We start from the raw sequence: 16,985 nt of genomic DNA on the forward strand, positions 1-16,985 counted from the left end.
TGAGGATTATCTTCCCATCACTGCCCTGCCTCCTGCTTCCCCTCCCTATTGCTACATGGCCCCTGATCCTGGGTCCATTTACCCGTGTCCAGATTCCTGAGCCCTCTTTATCTCCTTCCAAGGTACTTTCTAGTCCCTAAGGTACTACGTCCCCTTCCTCTGTATCCCTCCCTGGACCTTGAGTCCTGCCCCCAGGCCTTGCCCTCACCCCTTCCCCCCACCTGCCAGGAGTACCACCTGGGCATTGGCATCACCTTCATTGACATGAGTGTAGGCAACGTGAAGGAAGCAGACCGGCGCAGCTTTGACCTCACCACCCCCTACCGCATCTTCAGGTAAGCCTGCCTCCCCTCGCTTACCTGCATCACCTCTCCCTGCCAGGATTTTCTTCTTGCTTATGTGGGAAGCTGCCCCTTCTTCTAGAATGGATTTCTCCCCTCCCTTCCCAGCCCTGCCCACTCCCCCCCCCCAATCCTTTACTTCTACTTGCTAACCTGCTCTGACCCCTCCCTTCTAAGAAATCTCACTTTCACCCCCCTCCCCCGACCGTCACCATCCCCCTTCCCCTCACTCACTCGCAGGCCATCAGCTGCCACCTCTGAGGCACTGTGCCATGCCTGAGTTCACGTCTGTGTATTAGTCGTGCATGACAGGTTGCACAGCCTGGGGGGCTTCCACAACAGAAGTTTATTTTCTCACAGTTCTAGAGGCTGGAAGTCCAAGGTCAAGGAGCCATCAGGGTTAGTTTCTGGTGAGGCCCCTCTTCCTGGCTTGTAGATGGCCACCTCCTCACTGTGTCCTCACACGGCTTTTCCTCTGCGTGCAGGTAGAGAGAGTGAGCTATCTGGTGTCCCTTCCTCTTTTTATAAAGAAACCAGTCTTGTCAGATTAGAGCCCTACTCTTATGACATTATTTAACCTTAATTACTTCCCTAAAGGCCCTATCTCCAGATGCAGTCACACTAGGGGACACAGTTCAGTCCATAACATCCTGGGTCCGCCACTGAGTCACTGTGTGACCTGGGCACATCGCTTGACCTCTCTGTGCCTCGGTTTCTTCCTCTGCGAGTAAGACCACGGCAGTCTTTGTAAAGCTGTTACCTGACTCAGTGCGCGGTAGCCACTCTGTCAACACTAGTGCCATCACACCTCTGCTGTCATGGCCTTTGCCCTTAGCTGAGATCCCTGTCGCCCGCAGGGACTTTCTCCTGAGCTCCGGACCTGCATGTCTAACAGTTTTGTGGATGTATGTCCCCCTGTGACTTCCTCCTCGACTCCTTGTTCCTCCCAGTCCCCTCTCCACCCATGGGGACACCTGCCTGTCCCGCTCAGCCCCGTGCATGCCTGTCACAACCCCTGCCTTGCCTCCATGGCTCTCTCACCTCCATCTGGCCCCTCCCCTTTGTCCCTCCCCCTTTTGTCCCAGGCCAGGGGGGCCTCTGACCCAGTGGCGGCACTGCCTCATACATTGGCTGCCTGTCTGTGACTGCCAGTGGGGTCTTTTCTTTTCGTTTTGTTGAAAGCCAAGTTTTTATTTGTTTATTTCTTGCCTTTGAAGTAATCTTGGATGACATTCTCGGCCTGAGATTCTTTGCCATCATCCTTAACTACCACACAACTGCGACTACTTTCCAGCATTTTCCTTGTCTGTTGGTTTTACAGAGGCCTGCCTATTCACCGAGTTTCTTGTCATCATCAACCTTACTTAGGTTGATTTGGTGTTCAGCACCAAGGGCCTCCACCGGCCTGACATACGTAGGCTGAGGCCGTCGGATGTAAGAACACGCAGACAGGCACTGTGCTTAGCCAAGGCCTTGGCAGCCTGCGGATTCCACCCGTCAGGCCTTCATGGATGAGCACGGTGTCCAGCACCTCTGGGCAGGCAGCGTTAATGCCTGTCACATCTCTAGCAGTGATGCCTTTTTTGGCCACGGTAGTGGGTTGCTGGGGTAGCCGAGTCTTGAATGCACACATAGGTGGGGTGGTGGCGGCAGGGAAAGAAAGAACTGGAGGAAGACATCTCTTTACCCTCTCCTCCGCCCCACTGAAACCCTCCACTGCTTCTCTCGTGTCCTCTGCGTGCACTTTGACCTCTTCTGCCCGGCACAGGCTTGTCCCTATATGTCTCCCAGCCTCCTCTCTGTCAGGCTGCCCGTCTTGCCCGCAGGTCCCGGAATGCCCGTGTGCCATTCTGCCCCTTTGCACATGCTGTCCCCTCTGTCTGGAACGCCTTTCCACCTCTTCTCCTGGCTAAGCCCTTCTCATCTGTCAAGGCTTAGCTCAGGCATCATTTCTTCCCAACAGCCTTATCTATTTCCTGGGTGGGGCAGTGCCTGCTCTGGACTCCCGCAGCCCCCACGTGTCTCTTAGGTTCATGGTACCCTTGCCTCTGTCCATGCCCACCTTCCTCACAGACCCAGGATGCCTCCCTCTTCCAGTTATGAGTGCTCAACTCCTTGCTCCACCCACTTCGTGCTGTCCCTCTTCATGCTGCCCCCAAATCTGTCTGAGCCCTCTCCCACCAGCCCCATCCTCCACTCCTGTGTCCCTAGCTTCTCAGCCGAGTCGGAGCTAGAGAAGGAGCAGTGGCTGGAGGCCATGCAGGGAGCCATTGCCGAGGCCCTGTCTACCTCGGAGGTGGCCGAGCGCATCTGGGCCGTGGCCCCCAACAGGTTCTGTGCCGACTGCGGGGCTGCCCAGCCTGACTGGGCCTCCATCAACCTCTGTGTCGTCATCTGCAAGCGCTGTGCAGGTGTGTGGGGCTGGGGCACCAGGCTGAGGCACGACAGGGCTGGCGTGTCGGGATGGCAGGTGGCCTGTCTGGCCGGAGGGGCCCAAGCCAAGACGGTAGTCAGATCCTTGTCGATGAAGTTGCATCTGTGCGCCAGGCCTTTCCCACTGTGATTAGCCTGCAGTCCTGAGATTGCAAGGCAGGGATTCGACTGCGCACGCCGTGGGTAGGACACTGAGGCACAGAGAAGGGAAATGGCTCGTCACGGGTGGCCTGGCAAGTAAGTCTGGATTGGAGCCCAGGCCGGTCGAGGTCCAGCACCCTCCCCTCCCGGCACATCAGAGCAGGAGGGGCTGGCAGGGCTTTGCCTGCAGTGGGAGGAGATGGGAGGCAGGGGTGGAGGTCCGATTCGTGCCTCAGACTCTGGCTGATGGGTGGAATGTGAGTTGGAGGGGTGAGACTGGAGACCGGCGGGGAGGCTGTTCATGGTTCCACGAGAGAGAGGAACAGACTGAGGCCTGGTCGGGGGAAGCGACGGAGAGGACTCGGGGGATGTATGGGATCTGTGGTGTCAAAGTCCCCGTGACAGATCAGGTGAGGAGGGCGAGCAGGACGGAGGCGGGAGCCCGAGATGCGTTCCTGTCCACCTGGCATTTATTGGGGGTCTGTGCTATGCCAGACGCTCTGAGGTGTTAGGGACTTGGCCCTCAGGGGAGCGGAGGATGCCCAGGTGGCAGCTTTGGACAGCTTGAGACGGGGATCCGGGGCGGGGGCTAGTTCTAGGGAAGGCGCTGAGCTAGGGCAAACATCCAGGAGGCCCGGGGCTGTGAGGTCTGCGTGCAGGAAAGAAGTGACTCGATTTAGAAAGGGGTCGGCTCGTGGAGGGGTGCAGGTGACTGGTGTGGATGAGGTGCTCCATAGGAGGCTGCAGAGGGGGTGAGGCTGAAGCCAGAACCAGGTGGCACTAGGCGCTCCGAGTGCCCCAGCCTGCTCCCTACCCCAGGGCGCCTGTGCGACCTGTGGCTGAGTAAGGCTGCATTCCCTGCAGCCCCAACTCGCCCTGCCCTCTCATTCCACAGAGATTTACTAAGCGCTCACTGCATGCCAGACTTCGTTCTGGGTACGGAGGCTACACACTAAAGCAGACAGTCAAGATTCCTGCTCTCAGGCAGCTTACATTCTAGTGGAGAGAGGCAGAAAATACATATGAACCAATAGAAATATCAGGCTATAAAGTGCTAGGCAGAGAATGTGTCTGTCAGTAAGCCCTCTCTGAGGAGATGGCCTGTCAGCTACGACCTGAATGTGAGGAGGGAGCCAGCCCCGGGGAAGTTGGGGAAAGAGAGTCCAGGCAGAAAGAACTGTGAGTGCAAAGGCCCTGAGGCAGGAATGAGTCTGGCAGATTAGAAGAGGGAGGAGAGTATGGCTGAGCAGGATTGGGGTTGGGGAAATGAAGCTGCAGGAGAAGGAGGTAAGGAATTTAGATCTAATTCTGGGGAGCCACTGGGGGCTCTAAAGCAGGGGTTTTAAATGAGATTTGCATTTTAAGGAGATAACTCTGGGGGCACCTGGCTGGCTCAGTTGGTATGTGACTCTTGATCTCAGAGTGGGGATGGGGGGTCGTGAGTTCAAGCCCCATGTTGGGCATAGAGCTTACTTTAAAAAAAAAAAAAAGATCACGGTGGTTGGTGGGCAGAGTGGCCTGGTTGGGGGGTACTGCTGCAGGAGCCCAGGTGACTTCTCATTTCTGTGGTGCCTGGAGCAGGGAGGGGGGTGTGTGGCTGGCACCCGGAGTGGCCTCTCCCTATCTGCCACTGCTTGGGCTCCGCGGGGAGGCGGGGAGGGTGGCAAGGTCAGTGCTCATGTGAAGGTGAGGGCCCTCTGTCTGCAGGGGAGCACCGTGGCCTGGGCGCTGGGGTCTCCAAGGTTCGGAGCCTGAAGATGGACAGGAAGGTGTGGACGGAAACACTCATCGAGGTGGGGAGGCCTTGCTTGCCACCTGCATTTGGGGTCCGCCCCACTCCGCCGCTGCCTGAGTCTCCCCACCCCTCTCCCCCCCCTCACAGACCTCGGCCCCCTGGAGCTAGAAGAGACCTTTGGGATCGTCTAGTGGGTGGGGATTTTGGAAAAGTTGTTTTTTGGCAAAGTCAGCAAATTGGCCAGTGAGCTAAGAATGTTTTTACAGTTTTAAAGGGTTGGTTAAAAAAAAAAAAAAAGAAAAAAGGAATCTGCAACAGAAGCTGTCCTGCAGAGCCTAAACGATTTACTTCATCTGCACGCACATACTCCAGTGGGTGTGAGTACGTACACCTGGGGGTACACTTACGTGTGCATATGCTGCGCCTGTCTACTTGGGTTCCCACACTGAGGTGTGCAGTGCTTACAGAGGAGATCCTGCAGCAGGAGGCTGACCACACGGGGCCTTCCTGACAGCCCCAGCTAAGCTGCAAACCCCCACGCAGTTTGGCTGTCCCATCATCCCCTCTGAGTTAGGGTTAGAATCCCCAGTTTGAAGAATAGGACACTGAGGCCCAGGGAGAGAAGATGACTTGCCCAAAGTTACAGAGTGAGTCGGGGGGGGGGGGGGGGCTGGGGGCAGGGTCTGTTTCTGCTTTATTCTCTTCCATGACCCAGCACCCCACACAGGACTTGACAAAGATGAAGGGCCCAGGAAACGGCTGTGAGACAAATGGTCAGCAGAGTGAAAGGATTAATAACCTAGATCCCTGCATCTGCCCCTGTTCCTCCTCCCCTGAACCCAGAAAGAAACGTCAAGGACAAGAGAGGTTTCCAAAATCCTTACCCACCCCATTGGCTGACAGGTTAGCTACCCCACCCCCACCCCTGCCCAAGCAGTGATAGCCTCAGGAATGCAGAGTTCCAGATGTGGGACTAGGTGGGGGAAATAGCAAGGCCCCCAGCTGGGGACCAGGCCTGGGCCATCCAGCTGTCGGAATGTCTGTCTCTTGGGCTATCATTGAGCTAAGGACCTGAGTTTGGGCCCACAGCCACGGACAGGACAGGCCGCACCTCAGCTTCCCTGATGAGAAAGTGGGTGGGTGGCCTGGCTTGCCCAGCCCCTCTCCTGACAGCCTCAAAACAAAGATTTTACCGGACACAGGGGCCTGGCCATAGGCTGCCCGTCTGACCTCTTGCCCACACCCACAGCTCTTCTTACAGCTGGGCAATGGCACTGGGAACCGCTTCTGGGCAGCCAACGTGCCCCCCAGTGAGGCTCTGCAGCCCAACAGCAGCCCTGGTGCCCGGCGGCGCCACCTGGAGGCCAAATACCGTGAGGGCAAGTACCGCCGTTACCACCCGCTCTTTGGCAACCAGGAGGAACTGGACAAGGTCAGGGCGCTGGGCCTCTGGGGCCCCTGGAGACCACCCCCTTTCTTTCTGCCCCCCTCATTGCTCTGTCTCAGCCCATCTCTTCTATTAGCTTACAGTGATTAGTTGGCATATGAGGAAACTGAGGCCCAGAGGGCGGAAGGGCCCTGCCTAAGCCACAGGGAGAGTTGGGGCAAAGCAAGGAGGAGTCAGGCCTGACCCTTGGGCCAAGTCCACATCCCCAGCATCTGTCTGCCTCCCTCCCCTCCTGATTCCTCTGTCTCCCGAACCGTCCTGCTCCTTGTGAATCCTGCCAAAAGGAGTGAACTTGATGGGGATGCTATTTCCTGTCAGGCTCATGAAAAACAGCTGGCTGCTCTGACCCACCCCCCCCCATCCACACCCCACTCAAGCTGAGGCCCCACATGGGCCCCAGGCCCTGACAAGCTGGGAGCCAAGCCCTGGACCCTGGTCTGGCTCAGCCTGAGTGGGAGGTAGCCTGCTCCGAGGCAGGGGGATGCCAGTTGTGACCTCTGATTGGCCTTCAGCCCCTCCCCCAAACAGCCCCACCCAGGCAGGCTCAGGCCGGCTAGAAGCCCAGTGGGAGCCAGGCCTCCACCTCCCAGGAACCCAGGCGTCCAGCCCCCAGCCCAGCCCAGTCTAGCCCGCCAGCTAGGAGGGGCAGCAAATCCCATTGGTCGGGAGGGCTGGGCAGGCGGTGAGGAATTCAAATGTGGGAGGAATTAGCTTCAAAGCACCCCCCTCTGCCCTTCCATAAGGCAGAAGGAGCTTGAGATCCTCTAGAGAACAGGCTTAGCAGCTGATTGGGTCCCAGGGGCTGCTAGTAGGGGTGAGCCCTGGGCCGCTGGGACCCCCAGCCTCTGTGGGGCAGCCTCTATCCACCCTCCTAATCCCTTGGCCTTTCTCTTCCTCCCCCTCTCCTTTCTCTCTGTCCTTCCTGCCTCTTCTCTTCAAACCTGAGGATGGGCCTCCAGACTTGGGTGACTCCTTCCTCTTCCTTCCTCTCCTCCCCTGAGCCCCCTTTCCCACTGACCCCCCACTCCAGCTGAGGCTGACCCTGCCCTCCCCCCTCCCTTCTCCCAGGCTCTGTGTGCTGCAGTCACTACCACAGACCTGGCTGAGACCCAAGCTCTCCTGGGCTGTGGGGCTGGGGTCAACTGCTTCTCAGGGGATCCTGAGGCTCCCACACCCCTGGCTCTTGCCGAGCAGGCAGGCCAGATACTGCAGATGGAATTCCTTCGGAACAACCGGACCACGGGTGAGTGGCCGGTGGGGCTGTCCACCTCAAGGGATGGGGCCTCCCTGCGGCCACGGTCTGGCCCTTTGATAGGGGTGCTGGGTGGGGGTCTGCCAGAAGCTGTGCGTCCCCCAGTGAGGTCAGATGTACATACCACTTGAGCTGTGATCGCAGCTCCTCGAGGGGCCCTGGTGCAACAGTGTGCGGTTTGGGGTATGTTTGCGTTTGCATGTCAGTGTACATTTGTGCGTCTGGCTTCCCCTTCCTGTGTGTGTCCCTTTGTCTCTGCATCTCTCTTTCTGGATTTGTGGGTCCCTCCCTGACCTGCAGTGTGGGCCTTCAGGGTGGCATCTCTGAGCCGCTGTGGATCTGTGTTTTCTTGCCCCTGGGGGCGTTGAGGGCTTTGGGGTTTGTGTAGCTACAGAGTATCTGAGTTGCTGTGTGGGGGTTGCATTTCTGTGTGCGGGTGACCCATGACGACGGCAGCCCTGTCTGCTGCTGTGTCTGGGCGGGGCTCTGTCGCAGACTGGGGTTGGGTCCCATTTGGCTGTCAGTCTCCGGCTGGTGGGGGTGAGCACTGCTGGTCATGGCTCAGGGCTGGCCTCTGGGGCCATATTCGAGGACCAAGGGTGGAGCTCGGCGGCCAGAGCTCGGCTTGCGGCCACGGGTGGGTGGGGTGTGCTGGGCTGGGGCAAGCCCAGGTGTCCGGGGAGGCACAGGAGACCACCCAAGCTGGCCTGGGCTTTGGGACTGCTGGGAGCAGGGCTGGAGCCGGGCTGCTTCCTTAGGCTTTGCACTGTCTGGGACAAACCTCCCTCTGGGGACTGTTAATGAGTTTGCCTAAGACCCCTCATTCTAGTGTGCTTGTCCTGTGCCTCTGCAGAGAGAGCGGGGTGGGCCGGACTGGGGTGTCAGGGGGGCTTCCTGGCAGGGGAGGTACTGGAGCTGGGCCTTGGAATTTGCACAAGGTGGGGGGGAAGTGGAGAATGACTTGGGCAGAGCCCTGGATGTGGCAGTGAGAGCCTGACGGTGATAGTCCGGGGCTGGTGAGTCGAATGTAAGCTTCGATGCTCAACCCGGGTGGGGGTGAGGGGGACACCCTGGAATGGCGAGCATGAACAGCCATTCCCCCCCCCCACTGCCTTCCCTAAAGAGGTACCCCGGCTGGATTCAGTGAAGCCCCTGGAAAAGCACTACTCAGTTGTCTTGCCAACTGTGAGCCACAGTGGCTTTCTCTACAAGACCGCCTCGGCCGGCAAGCTGCTACAGGACCGCCGTGCCCGGGAAGGTGGGTGCCGGGCCAGACCCCGTTCCTGCCATGGCATCCTGGCATGGTGGCAGGGCCAGAGAAGCCTGGGCAGGCTGGACTGGTGGACGCATGAGGGTGCCAAGTGTACTCTGGCAGAGTCACCCTAGAGGGCTTCCGGGATGTAGTCTCTGGGGCACAGTAGATACTTAATAAATGAGCCAGTAGGGGTGGGAGCAGAGCCTGGCACTGCAGAACAAGTCACAGCTAGAGTTCCTTTAGGCTAAAAAAGCCTTTATTGAGCACCTGCTGGGTGCTGGGCATCTGGCATTTGGAGCCAGACAGAGCTAAACTTAGAGACCGTCCCTTTGTCATCTCTGCCTTCCGTTTGCTCCCCAACTCAGTACAGTCCGCAGTCCTTCCCACATCCCACAAGGACCTGCACGTCAGCCCTCCCACCCCATGACCTGTGACCCCTGTCCCCTCACCCACTCTGCTGCAGCTTTACTGGCCTTGCTGTTTCTCAGACATGTATATTCACTTTCCCCAAGGGCCTTTGCATTTGCTCTGCCCCCGTCTAAAGTGCTTTTCCCCAAAATATCTGCATGATCAGTCCCCTCACTCCAGTCTGGTCTCTGTTTAAATGTTACTCCTTAGGGACTTCATCCAGGACCACTTTATCCAAACTAGCATGCCCTATTTAGCCTACTTTTACCCTGATTTCACACCGCTTAGCTGACGTTAATTTGTCCGTTTATAGATGTGTCTAGTGATTCTCTGTGCCCCACTGGAATATAAGCTCCCCTTGGCCACCACTGTAGCCCCAGCACCTAGAACAGCTCCTAGCACAGAGGGCTCTTGGCCGACGTTGCAGGACGAAGAGTCACTGAGGCAGGGCTGGTGCTCCTGCAGGGGCCCGGCCTGGGGGGGCAGGCTCTGGGACACACTGCCCTCAGAGGACAGAGGTCATATCCTTGCAGACAGGACAAGAGACAGTGTCTGCTGTGGGAATATTGTTGAGACCATTGCTCTCTATATCCCTCAGCGCCTCTCTGTGAAGCCCTCTAGCACCCAAAGAGATTTCTTTGGAACTCTGTGCTGTTCACCACCTCACTGCCCGTGGGGCACTGCCCCTAGTCTATCTCCCTCTGCCTGATAATGTCATTTATGTAACTGCCTGAGTCATCCTTTTTGCCCTGGATGCCGGGAAGCTCTGAGACAGTGTGAAGCTCAATGCTGTGAACTATATGGGCCTGCATGGCCTTGACATTTTGTTCTTTCTCCTGCCTTTCCTCGTCCAGATTCCCATTTCTTTTCCTCTCTGGGATCTTGTCAGTTTCCTCAGAGCCATTATAGGAGGAGACAGATCATAGGGCAATGTGTGCCACTGGCAGGGGAGGGTGAGAGCGCGGGGTGGGCATGGAACCTTCCTATGGCATATGGGCTGGACTTGAAGGATGGAGGGTATGGGTGGAGGGAACAAGGTAAGCAAAAGTGAGGGTGAGGCACCCGGGAGTGGTCAGAGAGGCGGCTGGAGATGTGGGTGGGGGCAGACCCAGCAGGACCTTGTATGCCAGCCTAAGGGGTGTAGGATAAGGGGAGGGGGGACATGGAAAGGTTTTGAGCAGAGGAAAGACGGAGTCTGGTTTTACCCAGATCTCTCTTGAATCTTGGAAGAAGTGACGCTAGGAACCAGTGAAGAAGTCACTGCAGGGGTCCAGGGATGAGGTGTGGGCTGGTCTGGGGCAGCGGACTGCAGGGAGGAGGATGGAACTGGGGGAAGCTTGTGAGTCAGAATGAAGAGGACGTGGGTCAGGTGGGACTGGGGGCCCAGGGAGGATACAGAGGTGGTTTTCAGGGGAGGGTGGGGGCTTCCTCATGGCTCTCCCCTGCCCAACTTTTCCCCAGAGTTCAGCCGACGCTGGTGTGTCCTTAGCGACGGAGTCTTGAGCTACTATGAGAATGAGCGGGCGGTGACCCCCAACGGGGAGATTCGGGCCAGCGAGATTGTGTGCCTGGCAGTGCCCCCCCCTGACACCCATGGGTGAGCACCCCTGGTGCAGAATCACAGACTGTTATTGCTATAAGGTCCAACCCCCCACTGAGGAAATGGAAATAGGCCCAGAGAAGGGCAGAACCTTCCGAGGGTCACACAGCAACCTGGGGCTGGAGCCGGGTCTCCTGAGGCCCCTGTCTAGGGCTTTCCCACCACCTCTTAGGGGGCTGAGGAAAGGGCAGTGGGCAGGGGGTGGAGGCAGGGCTGTGTGGGGTGGGTCACGGCTGGGCTGGGCGGGCCTGACTCCTGGCCTGTGTATCTACAGCTTTGAGCACACCTTTGAGGTGTACACAGAGGGAGAGCGGCTGTACCTGTTTGGGCTGGAGAGTGCAGAGCTGGCTCGTGAGTGGGTCAAGTGCATTGCTAAGGTGGGCCTGGGTTAGTGGGCAGGTGTGGGGAGTCTGACAGGGCCCAGGGTCGGACCTCCTGGCTGTTTCCATGTACTCCAGCTCCCCTGCCTCATGAATGGAGGGAGCAGACACGGGGCAGGCTTCTTGGGCCAAGGGCCTGACAATCTGCAGTTCCCTAGCGGGGAGGTCAGGACACTTGTGGAAGAAGGGCTGTGGGCCTTGCACTCCCTAGGTGCTCAATACATGTTTAATAATGAGTAACAGTCAGAGCCATCTTAGGATGAACAGTACTGACTCCAGAGGAAGTGAGCTCCTTGTTCTGTAGGAAGAAGGCAGGGAGACTACAGAGCTCTCCCCTGGGGACCAGAGCCAGGTGCCCTATGGGGTCCCCCTGGGCTGTGAGGGCCTGTGACTTTTATTTACTTGATCTTTGATCAGTCATCTGTGAGCCTTCTGATGGTCAGTCCTCTGAGCCCTGCAGACCCAGCTGAACCAGTCTTGGTCCTGGCTCTTCAGTGGTTCCCTGGCGGGGGAGACAGGTGGGGCCCAGACAGCAATAATACAGTAATCAGTGCTGCAGCAGAGGGCAGAGAAAGGGCATCTCTGAAGGTGTCTGGGAACGTTTTCCAGAGGAGGACACATCTGAGTGGGTATGAAGTGGGGCATGATACCCGAATTCATGAACTGTGCTGGGTTCTGCCCTGGGGAAGAGAGAGGAGATAGCTGGGTGGGAAATGGGCACGTGCCCACAAGCCAAAGAGCTGGAGGGTCCCGGGCAGGCAGTGCTGTTGGCTGACGCAGTCTCCTTGGCTACCTTCCCTTTCCCTTGGCCTCCCCACCAGGCGTTCACACCTCCCCTGGCTGAAGATCTGCTGTCCCGGGATTTTGAGCGGCTTGGGCGCCTACCCTACAAAGCTGGCCTGAGCCTACAGCGGGCCCAGGAGGGCTGGTTCTCCCTCACTGGCTCTGAGCTCCGTGCTGTCTTCCCAGAGGGGCCCTGTGAGGAGCCGCTACAACTTCGGAAACTGCAGGAGCTTTGTGCGTGGACCCAGCCCTGGGCCCCTAACTTCTAGGACACCCCATCCTGGGCTCCCAGGCCCCCAGCCCCTCCCTGGAAGTCTGAACTCTACCTTGGCCTGGCTAGAAGGAGCCAGCCTGCCCTCTTATGTGCTCTCCTGCCCTTGGGGTATTATCTCAGCAACTCCATGTATTGGGGGGTGGGTCCCAGGGATGTATGTACCCAGAGAAGCTCAGGAGGGAGTCGGTTGGGGACCATGAACAGGGCCTTACCTCGACCGGCCCCCTCCACAGCCGTCCAAGGGGACAGCGAGAACCAGGTGCTGGTGCTGGTGGAGCGAAGGAGGTGAGCCTTGGACTCCCTAGGGGGCTCCGAGAAGCCTGGGGCAGTCTGAGAGGCTTGGGAGGGGTCCGGCAGGGATGAGCCCCCAAGTGACGGACTATCTCCCGCCCCCCCCCCCCCCAGGACGCTGTACATCCAGGGGGAGCGACGGCTGGACTTCACAGGCTGGCTGGGGGCCATCCAGAAAGCAGCGGCCAGCTCAGGGGACACGCTGTCGGAGCAGCAGCTCGGAGACTCAGATATCCCGGTGATTGTGTACCGCTGTGTGGACTACATCACGCAGTGTGGTGAGCCCCGCCCCCGCGATGCAGGCCCCGCCCCACCCGGGGAGACTGCCCTCCTGCCCGCCCCCTTCCAGGCCAAGCCCCGCCTTCCCAGGATCCCTCTGACCGTAGCTGTGAGGTCCCGCCCCGCCCCCCCCACTCAGTCCCACCCCTCTCCAGGCTTGACGTCTGAGGGCATCTACCGCAAGTGCGGGCAGACTTCAAAGACTCAGCGGCTGCTGGAGAGCCTGCGGCAGGACGCTAGGTCTGTGCGCCTCAAGGAGGGGGAGCAGCACGTGGACGATGTCTCCTCAGCACTCAAGCGCTTCCTGCGAGACCTGCCTGATGGGCTCTTCACTCGCGCCCAGCGCCTGGCCTGGCTGGACACCTCAGGTGGGCCCCGCAGTCCTTGTCCAGCCTGAGACCCGGGCTGGTGCTGCTGGCTCGGCCAGTCCTATCCCAGGATTCCCTCCCTTCCACTCCCCATCCATGCACTTGGACACTTGGACGAGGCATGCCCCAGGGGACAAGCTCCAGTTCCCCTCCCTTCCTCTGCTTCTCCTTCCATTGTCACTCTAAACAGAACCAGGAAGTGCTGTCTGCTAGGGTGAGAGGCAGAGCAGCCAGAGGGGTAGGACAGGGGAGGTGGCTGGTGTGGGGGGGCTTCTTGAGCTGATCTATCTCTCCTCACCCAGAGATTGAGGATGAGGAAGAGAAGGTCTCCAGGTACCGAGAGCTCCTGGCTCGTCTGCCTCCAGTCAACCGTGCCACAGTGAAGGCCCTTATCAGCCACCTGTACTGGTGAGGAATGTTACTGTGGTATGGCTCTGGGGGGATAGGGTGGAAAAGATTCTTCTCCCAGCCTGGCCAGCTGCCCTCTTCTCAGAACCAGGTAGGCCTGGGAACTGAATGACTTTTGATGTGCCCTGATCTTGGACACTTTTGTCTCCCAACTTTCTTCCTGCAGGGCGGGTGGAATAGAGGAGGTTTCAGCTAGGACCCAGGGGACCTTGGCCAGTTCTCCCAGCTTTCCAGCTCTGTTCCTTTCCAGGACCCCAAGCATGGCCAGAAAGACTGTGCCTCTTAACTAGTGGTGCACTCTGACCAGGACCTTCCCTGGCCTGACTCCGGGAGCCAGTCATGGACCTGCTTGGAACTAGGAAGGTGAAGTGGGGAAGTTCTGGACCAGACTTCTCACTCGAGCTTTCTGTCTTCCGCTGTCCAGCGTCCAGTGCTTCTCAGACACAAACCAGATGAACACACACAACTTGGCTATTGTGTTTGGGCCCACGCTCTTCCAGACTGATGGGCAGGACTACAAGGCTGGCCGTGTGGTGGAAGACCTCATCAGCCACTATGTGGTGGTGTTTAGTGTGCGTCCTCAGCCAGTGGGCAGTGGAGGGCAGGGGTGAGACTCGCGGGTGGCAGCGATCATCTCTCTGTGTCTCCCCCCTCCCAGGTAGATGAGGAGGAGCTGAGGAAGCAGAAGGAGGAGATCACTGCCATTGTGAAGATGCGTGTGGCTGGCACTGCCAGTGGGACCCAGGTGAAAGACAGGGCCTGGGGGAGGGGGCTCGGGACAGCTGCCTGCACCCACTGCCCAGACCTCTGGCTGAGCCCTGTCTCCTCGCAGCACGCCGGTGACTTCATCTGTACGGTGTACCTGGAGGAGAAGAAGGCGGACACAGAACAGCATATCAAGGTGGGGGCGAGGGACCTAGAAGCCAGGGGACCAGGAAAGGCAGATTGGGCCAGGCATAGGCTCAGGTGACCAGGGGAGCAGAACTTCCATCCCAAGGGGGAGCCCTCGTTTGGAACCTGTATGTGGCTGGTGCCAGGGCCTCTTTGCCTCCTCCCCACCCAGCTCCTCAGGAGCACTTAGAGACACTCCCCCAGCACCCCGGGACTCCAGAGGGCCTGAGGGGCGGGCTCAGCTCCTGGATCACACAATGAGGTTGTGGCAGAGCAGGGGCAGGGGCAGGGTGGGATGACCTCTTCCTCCTCGGCCACTGCAGATCCCGGCATCCATGACAGCTGAGGAGCTCACCCTGGAGATCCTGGATCGCAGGAATGTGGGCATCAGGGAGAGGGACTACTGGACCTGCTTCGAGGTCAATGAGAGGGAGGAGGCAGGTGGGTGGCCACCAGGATTGGTGCAGAGTATGGCATGGCCCGTACCTGTCTGGGCTGCAGTCCCAGTCTGTCCTCCCCTGCCCCGCAGTGTGGCGACAGTGGTGGTCAAGGGAGTGTTGGATGACGGATGTTTCTGTCACGTGGTCATCTCAGTGATGGTGGCGATAGTGTGCTGGCAGGGGTTGAGGTGATGGCTGTAATGTGGCTGATGGGAAGGGCGATGAAGGAGGTAGTTGGTGTTGGCTATGACGATGCTTTCTCCGTGTCAGAATGGTGTTGCTTGCAAGGGCGTTGGTACTGAATTTGGTAATGGGATTGGTGATGAAGGGAGTAGTAGGTGGTGATGGCCATGCAAGAGGGGTGGGGTGTGGTGGTGTTTGTGAGGTAGTGGTAAAGGAGGTGATAAAGGCATTTTAGGATAAAGGATGGTCTTAATAGCAGTGGTGGATGAGGGTATATCTGTTCATTTGTTTTCCTGTGATTTGTTGAGGGCCGGCCACTGGGCTGGGGAGCCAGACACAAGGTCCCTCCCATCACGGGTGTTAGTGTGGTCTGGAATGGACACCAATGCCGCGATCGCCGCAATAACCTACAGCCGAGGCAGTGGTAACTGCTGTGCAGGGAGGGCCACAGCACCCTCAGTGCTCGCAACAGGCTCTCTGGCTTTGCAGTCCCTGTGCTAGGAGGTGAAGAAGAGTAGGAGTTACTTGGTAAAGGGGGAGAAAAGCGCCTCCAGGCAGTGGGAGTGGCACAGGCAAATGTCTCGTGGTGGCCATGGACTCACCCTTCTGAGGAGCTTGAGATGGCAGTGAACGGGTTGTGTCACGGGGTGAGCCTGGAGGCAGAGACGGAGGCGGCCACCGGACCTGACCGCCATGCAAGGCCATTGAAGGGTTAGCGATGGGAGTTTGGAGAGGTTGTTCCTTGCTGTTGGGTAGGGAGAGGTGGGGGCGGGAAACGAGACACACGCTGGAGACCACATGGAAGACCACGGCGTTAGTCCAAGGACAAATGGTAACTCGGGCCAGCATGGCAACAATGATGGACAGAAGCGAAGAGATTCGACATATGGAGGGAAGATGGGGAGGCTTTGTTTCTGGCTTGAGTGGTTTGGTGGGTGGTGTTTTCCTTGACGGGGACACACAGGAAAGATGGCTGGCTTGGTTTTGGACGTGTGGGTTGGAGCAGCTTTGGTCCTGGGCAGATGTGTCGAGCCTGAAGCTCAGGTGTGGAAAGGGCGGTCCTGTTGGTGGCGTGCTGTGGTGCTAGTAGGCGTTGGGAGTGGACGGAGCCCGGGGACATACGTGTGTGCTCCAGGCCTCGGCGCTGTAAGGCCACACTGTGACCGCAGGTGTGACCTCTCCCCAGAGCGCCCCCTGCACTTTGCGGAGAAGGTGCTGCCCATCCTGCATGGGCTGGGCACAGACAGCTACCTGGTGGTGAAGAGGCACCCGTCCATGGAGGCCATGCTGCTGTACCTGGGTAGGTGGTGTACCGGGGGGGGGGGGGTCCCTGCAGGGCTGGGTAGGCTGGTGGGTCCCTTCATCTGGAGCCTGGGCAGGAGCTGCTCAGGCAGAGGGGGCCTCGCGGGCAGGCCTCTCTGGTGGCGGGAACAGGCTGGGGCGGTTTCCTTCACCCGGGGACCCTCCCCTGGGTGTCCATGTCCTTGGGCCGGCGGTCGGGGCAGCCCATGCCCACTCCAGTCTTCCCCCAGCCAGCCATGTGGGCGACACCAAGCACGGCATGATGAAGTTCCGTGAGGACCGTAGCCTCCTGGGCCTGGGCCTGCCCTCGGGTGGCTTTCACGATCGATACTTCATCCTCAACAGCAGCTGCCTGCGGCTCTACAAGGAGATCCGGGTGAGTGACCCCAGTGGGTCCGGCCGTGCAATGAGCACTGGCGCCCAAGTGTGCTCACACACCCGTTCACAAACATTTGCCAGTGCCCGCCAGTGGGAGCGTCCCCATCGCGGGGTCCGGGGACAGCACAGTGGCGGGGGAGAGCTATAGACTCTCAGGGCCCTTCTGCTGTGGCCCTCGGTGGCCACTCTTCTGTGCCCTGGGGCCCCACGAGGCTCTAGTGCCTGCATGCCATCACATCAGGCTCATGCCGTCTCACCTGCGCCTGTGCCTTGTCATGGCACCTGCAAGAACATGCCGCATGGTGGCAGCCCCCACGTGTGGCCCCTGCAGGCCTCGCCACTTCACAGGTCGTCCCTCCTCCATGCCCACTCTGTCCACATGCCAGGTGTCCTCCC

General features: G+C 58.9%; 1 protein-coding gene and 1 pseudogene across 5 annotated transcripts in view; one reads left to right on the forward strand and one right to left on the reverse strand.

Moving 5' to 3' along the window:
• LOC113269274 (arf-GAP with Rho-GAP domain, ANK repeat and PH domain-containing protein 1) overlaps nucleotides 1-16,985 on the forward strand; it is a 28,286-nt gene that overhangs the window by 3,964 nt on the left and 7,337 nt on the right. For all 5 annotated transcript variants that reach the window (XM_044390873.3, XM_048217084.2, XM_057316588.1 and 2 more), the window contains exons 8-26: nucleotides 229-335; nucleotides 2,553-2,752; nucleotides 4,623-4,708; nucleotides 5,900-6,082; nucleotides 7,166-7,340; nucleotides 8,473-8,607; nucleotides 10,474-10,609; nucleotides 10,887-10,989; nucleotides 11,814-12,009; nucleotides 12,283-12,334; nucleotides 12,455-12,618; nucleotides 12,775-12,987; nucleotides 13,290-13,395; nucleotides 13,820-13,967; nucleotides 14,054-14,140; nucleotides 14,228-14,296; nucleotides 14,610-14,727; nucleotides 16,096-16,209; nucleotides 16,442-16,587. In XM_044390873.3, coding sequence (XP_044246808.2) covers nucleotides 229-335; nucleotides 2,553-2,752; nucleotides 4,623-4,708; nucleotides 5,900-6,082; nucleotides 7,166-7,340; nucleotides 8,473-8,607; nucleotides 10,474-10,609; nucleotides 10,887-10,989; nucleotides 11,814-12,009; nucleotides 12,283-12,334; nucleotides 12,455-12,618; nucleotides 12,775-12,987; nucleotides 13,290-13,395; nucleotides 13,820-13,967; nucleotides 14,054-14,140; nucleotides 14,228-14,296; nucleotides 14,610-14,727; nucleotides 16,096-16,209; nucleotides 16,442-16,587 — 2,538 coding nt within the window. The remainder of the gene's footprint in view (nucleotides 1-228; nucleotides 336-2,552; nucleotides 2,753-4,622; nucleotides 4,709-5,899; nucleotides 6,083-7,165; nucleotides 7,341-8,472; nucleotides 8,608-10,473; nucleotides 10,610-10,886; nucleotides 10,990-11,813; nucleotides 12,010-12,282; nucleotides 12,335-12,454; nucleotides 12,619-12,774; nucleotides 12,988-13,289; nucleotides 13,396-13,819; nucleotides 13,968-14,053; nucleotides 14,141-14,227; nucleotides 14,297-14,609; nucleotides 14,728-16,095; nucleotides 16,210-16,441; nucleotides 16,588-16,985) is intronic.
• On the reverse strand, nucleotides 1,540-2,190 carry LOC113269275 (40S ribosomal protein S12-like; annotated as a pseudogene).

The sequence above is a fragment of the Ursus arctos genome, unplaced genomic scaffold, assembly GCF_023065955.2.
Source record: "Ursus arctos isolate Adak ecotype North America unplaced genomic scaffold, UrsArc2.0 scaffold_22, whole genome shotgun sequence".
Taxonomy (NCBI): domain Eukaryota; kingdom Metazoa; phylum Chordata; class Mammalia; order Carnivora; family Ursidae; genus Ursus; species Ursus arctos.